At 41.6% G+C, this 7,523-nt stretch overlaps 1 protein-coding gene across 1 annotated transcript; it reads right to left on the bottom strand.

Moving 5' to 3' along the window:
- Nucleotides 1–199: 199 nt before the first annotated feature.
- Nucleotides 200–7,400, bottom strand: LOC310864528 (5-hydroxytryptamine receptor 3C-like; the record flags this gene model as incomplete). Its single annotated transcript, XM_083773216.1, has 9 exons — nucleotides 200–447; nucleotides 863–1,051; nucleotides 1,424–1,634; nucleotides 1,767–1,826; nucleotides 2,445–2,605; nucleotides 3,018–3,187; nucleotides 3,535–3,641; nucleotides 5,295–5,399; nucleotides 7,374–7,400. The coding sequence occupies 9 exons, from the start codon at nucleotides 7,398–7,400 to the stop codon at nucleotides 200–202; spliced, it is 1,278 nt and encodes a 425-aa protein (XP_083629342.1).
- Nucleotides 7,401–7,523: the final 123 nt, after the last annotated feature.

Genomic DNA, 7,523 nt, shown 5'->3' with positions numbered 1-7,523 from the left:
AGGGAAATAAGAGCAGGCCAAGTACCAAACCAAAAGGTCAAATTTACAAAGCATTGAGGATTTAAGTCGTAAAATGTTTGAAAACCTTTTTCATCTCTCTCTCTCTCAGCAAGGGGTCTTTGGCCTGGAAAACGTTGAAGACCCCTGGTCTACATTAATGGGGTCTTGTAACAAACAGTGCTTATCTACTGTTACTTATCTACATATCAGCTGTGCATGAGCTGGCCCAGATACCGATGATGGTGATGAAGCTGACTGATATGAAGATGATGTAGAAGATGAAGAACAGGCGATCAATGACGAAACCCACCTGGAGCCACTCCTCAGAGGTCTGGTTCCCTGTTAGCTGCTGGTCCACCTGGAGGCGGATGGCCTGGAGGTCTTTACCAAGCCTCCCCAGCTCCCCTGGAGCTTTGTCCACTGCCACCAGAGGGCAGGCATTCACTTCTAGGAAACAGGTATGCACATGTCATGATGTATAAAATAGCTCAGCTGGGCATACAGGGTAAATAGACCACTGGCTTTGGGTGAACTGGGTGTATAAAAACAGCCAAGTTCTGAACTGACTTCTGGTACATTCAGGTAGCCTACATTAGTCCTACTCCTAGCTAATTCAGTGCATGTATGCTCAGCTAAATGTGCTTGCTATTCCTGAATGTTATATGCCTTGTGTTGTTTATGAGAAGTTTGTTAACGTCACCTGATATAATCAGATGTATAGAAATGTGGACTTGGTTAGGCTACTAAAGTGGAATAAAACGCATATATTATTATTGAATATAACTCATACAGTTGCAGGGCGTTGCTCAAAATGAGCACCTGTGCTCAGCTACTTCCCTAGGTAAATAAATTATTCCCATACCTGTGTTAGTTCTTTCTTTGGGATTTTGAGGAAGGCCTACAAGAGGGCCCAGTATATGTAGGACCGACACCTGGACCCACCGGGGGACCGGAGAGAGGTGCCCACTGGAGTCACACAAGAGATTGGTGATGAGGATGGTCTCTAGTAGGCTGGCCACCATCAGAGCCAGACAGAGACAGAAGAACTCATCTGGGAAGAAAGAGAGAGATAAAAGGGAGAGCAGACGGAGTGATGCACGTTACTGCATCTGGAAGTCAACACGGTAGCACATTTGAAGGGTTATATATTCCAAACAACACAGAATGGCATTCCAGTTAAGGTGTACAGGCTAGCTACAAAGCCATGGTGCAGTAACTACAAAATAAAGAAGGAAAAAAAGGACGATATTGGGTTTAAAAGTGTTTCAACTGAGATATTGGCAAATATCATGAAGGCTAATTTGACCTTTGTGATAGGCTACACACAAATAAGTCAGTGTCCAAAAATGCGTTTACTGCACGTTGGCTTTATAGGGCAGTATAGTCCCCCGGCCTTTACAACTGGACAGCTTCTATTACTAACTTATGAGAGGTATGCTGCTTCCAGTGACGGGCAGCAGGTCATTCATCATGAGCAGGAAGACGGTGTAGCCCAGGATGAGGGTCATCTTGAAGGAAGAGCGGTCGACACCCTGAGGAGGAAGCAGGGAGCTGAAAAGGTCCACTGTGGTGAGGAAGCAGCTTGGAAGGATGAGGTTCACCACGTAGAGAGTAGCCCTGCGCCTCAGCCTGATCTACACAGGGGACAAGAAGGATGAGGTTCACCTCGTAGAGAGTAGCCCTGTGCCTCAGCCTGATCTACACAGGGGACAAGAAGGATGAGGTTCACCTCGTAGACAGTAGCCCTGTGCCTCAGCCTGATCTACACAGGGGACAAGAAGGATGAGGTTCACCTCGTAGACAGTAGCCCTGCGCCTCAGCCTGATCTACACAGGGGACAAGAAGGATGAGGTTCACCACGTAGACAGTAGCCCTGCGCCTCAGCCTGATCTACACAGGGGACAAGAAGGATGAGGTTCACCTCGTAGAGAGTAGCCCTTGTTGTGTCGTTCTTGCATTCAAGGCAGGCAGGGCAGGGCTTGGCATAATCTAGTTGCCATTCAATCATACACGTACAAGAACAAATCAATCCTGCGTTCACTGCATTTATTTTTTACTACAAATAATTTAAGAGATAAATCGCTCGTGGAGCCTGCCCACCACCGTGGAGCTTGTGGGTTCGAATCCACCGTGTCGTGGTGCATCTGGCTTTGTCGCGCATCTCTAAGAAGTTGTAAGAACACAATTTATATTTTGTTGAGGGTGATATTTGTCACAGTCACTGCACTTATTCCTACAGGTTGGGACGGCACCTGTCAGCGGGGAGTGTTGAGCGTGGGGAGTAGGACGAGGGCTCCACATCCTCCCGGTGGGGGCTCCGCATTGGCAGGTGAGTCAATTGGATACAACAGCAGTGACAACACACAAATGTCTGTGCGGAGGAATTAATTGGCCCAACGACGAAAGAGCAGAGAAAAGGAAGAAAAAATCTAAAATTAACGTACATGGAATGCAAGCTCTTCGATGCCTCCAATAGAATAAATCACTACATATTTAGTGTATGTGATGTCCATCAGCTCCCACTCTCCCATGGTTGTCATCACCTCCTTGGAATGCTCCAGAATTTTGTCCAGTGATTTTCCAAGTTTCAATCTCACCTCATTCTCTGAGAGGAGAAGAGATCAGGCAAGGAAATAAGAAGAAAACGGTAAGTTGTAACTTGTTCCTGTCAGGCAGAAACCTCCTATCTCCACATTTTAACATTGTTTTGCAAATTAACACCCTACTTAATCATGCTACAGCGTCACACAAAAGCATCAAACTAGCAGATCCACAAGCTTAAAAAAAGCATTTTGAGCTTGTAGATCTGCTACTTTTGATGCTTTTAAATTTGAATCCTGAAAGGTTTCTGACACAACTGTATAATGTTTCCACCCAATATGTCCATTATTCATTATTATTAGTATTACAAATACATGTGAGAGAACAACCAAAAAAAAATTGTTTCTGAAACAAAAATAAATGTGACATCTGGGTGCTGAGGAGGAGCCCTTCTTGAGCAAAACGGTGCACCTCACCAAGGTACATGTAGGAATTGAAGGTGAGGGTGCACTTCTGGATGTCAAAGGGGAAGGTGTAGATTTCAAGGTTACAGGAGCTGACTACCCTCATGGGCAGCGCCTCATTTATCCTGCCGTGATGATAGGCAGTCACGTACGGGACAGACGGGGCGTTGTTCTCCTCCATGCTGCAAGACAAGAACAAAGCAGAACAGCAGGTTCATCACTGGTGTAAAGAGACATATACAGCAGAATGAAATGTGGTCATCATCAGAAGCTTTTCAGAACAACTCTACTTGTTAACTCATTGATGCCTGATGCAGAATCTGGGAACTCCTTCTAGGGCCTGACCTAAAGTTTCTGAAAACCTTCAAATTCAGATTAATTCTTTTTTTTAAATAGTTATGTTGCTACATGTATAGCAATAGCTGATCAGAGAGTGCAGTGGCATCAGAGGTAGAACAACGTAGGTTGCACCAGGCGTCAATGAGATAATCGTGTAGAAAGTACATGTACGTTTTGTAACGGAACTCACAATTCGTTGATCACTACATCTGGTATCCAAAACTTGTTTCTGGGTAGAGAAATCCTGTCGGTGCCACACTGGACCGGGTCCCAGCTGAAGAACTCATTCCCCCAATACTAGAAGGACAAGCCAGTGTTATTGTGCAGTACACAAATCAGGCCTGCAGTAGGTTATATCTGGATGCTGTGTTGTACCATTAAGACCTGAGATCGATTCTACCAATGTCTTTAACAGTATTCTGAAATACTTGTGTTGCTATGAGTGGTGATCAAACTTTTTCATGTCAAGGACCATCCAAATTATGTATTTGGTCTGTCGGTAATTGTTTGCATTGTTAAAATACTCACAAAATCAAGCCAGATGTATGTAGTCAGAAGTTGAGCTTTTTCATCCTGTTTTTTTGTATTAAAAAGAAAATAATGATAATTAAGAAATATATCATTCATTATATTAGGAACTATTATTTTACAAAAATTAAACATCAGTGTATCACTTTAAGACGGCTTATGTATCACAAGACAAAGAAAGACAAACCAGCAGAGACAATTGACAGATGAAAGTCCATCCATACTAATACTGATAATAATAATGGATTTTATTTATAATGCGCTTTACATTCCTCAGAATCTCAAAGTGCTACAGTAGGCATTAGGCAAAAATATGAAACAGTAGGCAAAAGCAAAAAAAGAACATTACACGATTAAAAGCACACAGTTTAGCATCAAGAAAAAAACAACAGTAATTGAACATGAGGTCAAGGAATAAAATCAGTGGGTTTGGGGGAAAGCCTTATTAAAAAGGTAGGTCTTTAGTCCTCTCGAAGCAGTCGATGTGTGCTGTGGCGCTCTCAAGTGTGCGGGGAGGGTATTCCACAGTTCAGGGGCAGCTGTGCAGAAGGCCCTGTCACCCATGGTGCGCAGGTTAGCCGTGACGGGGTTGAAGCAGTATGTGTTTGATGAGTGGAGGGTGCGGGTCGAGGGTTTCAGGGAGACTAATTCTTTGAGGTAGAGGGGGGCATTTCCGTGGACGCATTGGTGGGTGAGCAGGGATATCTTGTATTGTGTCCGGAAGGCGGAATGTGATGGGGAACCAGTGAAGTGAGCGGAGGATGGGTGTGATGTGTTCTCGTTTGCGCACTCTCATCAGGATCCTAGCAGCGCTATTTTGGATGTATTGGAGCCTTTGAAGGCTCTTGCTAGGGATCCTAATGAGAAGTGCATTAGGCTACAGTAGTCCAGCCTGGACTACAGTAGTCCAGCCTGGAATACTGAATAATTAACAACACTTGAAATACTATAATCCCCTTGTCTGGGTGTCTGGAGTGAACGGTCGGAAACCTTAGGAACGGGTGCCAACATTGGCACAGGGAAGTGTGATCACTGGCACATTGGCATAAGTGTGAGACATAGGTTTTCTGGTTTAAAATAAAATATTATTTATAAAATGTATAGTCAAATAAATTAAGTCCTCTCACATTTGTATCCAAATGACACCCTGCATATAATTCTACATTCATTCAAATTTGGGTTAGGGAGGGAGTCAGGGAGATAGGTAGGGGGTCTCAAATAGAATACTAATTAAATAAAAAAGGTTGTTGTATTTATGGACAATCAAAATCAGTTGGAAATTATTTAATTTTATGTTGTGTTAATATGGCACACTGACTATCAAAAAAAAAGAAAAACATGCCACTTCAAGTTCATGTCAAATGGGTTGCTGGCTTGTAATAAGTATATTGTGGAGAACAGAATGTTCACTGAAGGACATACCACGCCGAGAATGCTGTACAGGGTGAAGGACATGTTGAGATAGGTGGGTGTGGACATGTTCCTGACGGGTCGTATGGCGCTCAGGTTGAAGACTGGTCGCAGAGCCTCCAGGAGAGCAGGGGGATCCGGACGCGTACAGTTCAATACAGTGTTGGCATCGCATGGAACTGTGGGACAGACGACTCATGCTGTGGTTATTTGTGAACTCATTAACCACTTAAACCAACCTGGTATACTTTGTGGTACAATGAAGGTGAATATACAAGCTCACAGCATGGTGAATTGGGACACATACGTTTGTGAGCTTACTTTAATATATTCTGTTATTATCAGGGGTAGGCAACCTTACCGTAGGCACGGGTGCCACTGCCAACATTGGCACAGGGCAATGTGATCACTGACACGCTGGCATAAGTGTGAGAGACGGTTTTCTTTTAATATTAAATATATTTAAAATAATTACATTCATTCAAACTCTGAATTCTGAGTTCTGACTGGGGAGGGAGTCTGGGAGATAGGTGGGTTATAGTCTAATCCTATTTCAAAAGAAGAAGAAAAAATTAAGATTGCTGTATGAACAATCATCTGAAATATTTTATTTTGATGTGTCATAATTCTTAATGTTGATATGACACACTGACTATCAAGAAAATAAAAACATGGCACTCGGAAAAAGGTTGCCGAACCTAGGCTACCACAATTTGTGGAACAAGTCCCAACATTTCACTGGTTGTACTTGTATAAGTTAGTGACATACAAAACCACCAAGATTCTTGTAGATAAGCTTTTTTCTCTATTTCTGAACATTGTGAATGTTAGAGCCCACAGGTGGATGCTGGGGTGGTGATTGGAGCAACATAACAATACAAATTAAGCATAAATATTAAAAGACCACTCCCTTACCTTTAATGACGCCGAGGGTAATGATGCACAAAATCACAAAGGACTGTACGGATGGCTGGAGCAGCTAAAATCGACATTAACAAAGTTAAAGGACAACTTTAGCTTTTTTCAACCATGGTCCATATATGTTTTAGGTTATTAGAGAAAGTAAAAGATGAGTGTTTTTTTTTTCATTTGCTGCTTTCTTTAATGTTAGGGATTTTAGCTATTTTTGACAGGGGGGCGGGGGCATTCAAACATAAATAAATATGTATATTTTTACAAAATATTATGGCGATTTCTTTATTATTATTTACTATAGTCCTAATAGACCACAAGAAATTACATTATTTAATTAAGCCTTACTGTGTGTTGTAGGCTCAATATGTCAATCTTTTGTAGCCAGATGTAATTTCGTGGGGTCTGGTATACTATAGTTAGTAAATAATAAAAATCACATCCTTGTGAAGTGATGGGCGCTAATATATTAAAGTCTAACTCATGTTGATTAACTTGATTAGGTGATGTAATGGTGATATAAAACTTAAATTCTCTTTATTGTTAATGGCATGTTTGTATTAGGGACAAGATGACGTAAATTTTCCCTTCATTGTCAATGGCGTTTTTAAAACAAACATTGAACTAAAAACAAACCTGTATAGGAGACGCCCCTCAAAAAAGAAATCGGTATAAAAATGTGTAAAACAGTACATGTTCAAATGCTCCCGCCCCCTGTTAAAAATAGCTAAAACGAAAGAAAGCAGCAAATGGAAAAAAATAATAACACTCATCTTTCTCTTTCTCTAATAACAACCTAAAACATGCACCTTGGTTGAGAAAAACTAAAGTTGTCCTTTAAGTAATTACGGTAACAGTAAAATATGACAAGTGTTGATAACAATCAGAGCTTAATCATTTTTTTGAGGGGCACTATCCCCTATGTCCAGCTTTTAGTGTGTGTGCACAAACTGTCCTACACAAACATTAAATTCCCATTCCAATGAATGGACAATTTTACGCCATAGTGTAAACACTAACATTGCATAACATATACAGTATATAAGAGGCTTTCAACTCTCAACCGTCAGTAAGAAGTCGGCAATGATGATGTACGATGATAAGAGCACCCCTCACTTCACACTGGTGTGATTTTTGTCGCTACACAAGTACAGTATGCACCATGAAAACATAATTTACCTTCAGTTTAGAATTATCGTCCGCCATCACACTGTTTTCCAGTTTTTAACGGTCTCAGAGTGTAATGCTTTCTTCAGTTTCCAAATGGCTGGAGATCACAGATTAATTTATAACCAATGCAAAGGTATTGATTGATTGATGTGTGTAGAC

The sequence above is a fragment of the Protomyctophum parallelum genome, assembly GCF_964188405.1.
Source record: "Protomyctophum parallelum genome assembly, chromosome: 9".
Taxonomy (NCBI): domain Eukaryota; kingdom Metazoa; phylum Chordata; class Actinopteri; order Myctophiformes; family Myctophidae; genus Protomyctophum; species Protomyctophum parallelum.
This window is presented reverse-complemented; position numbering and strand designations above follow the sequence as displayed.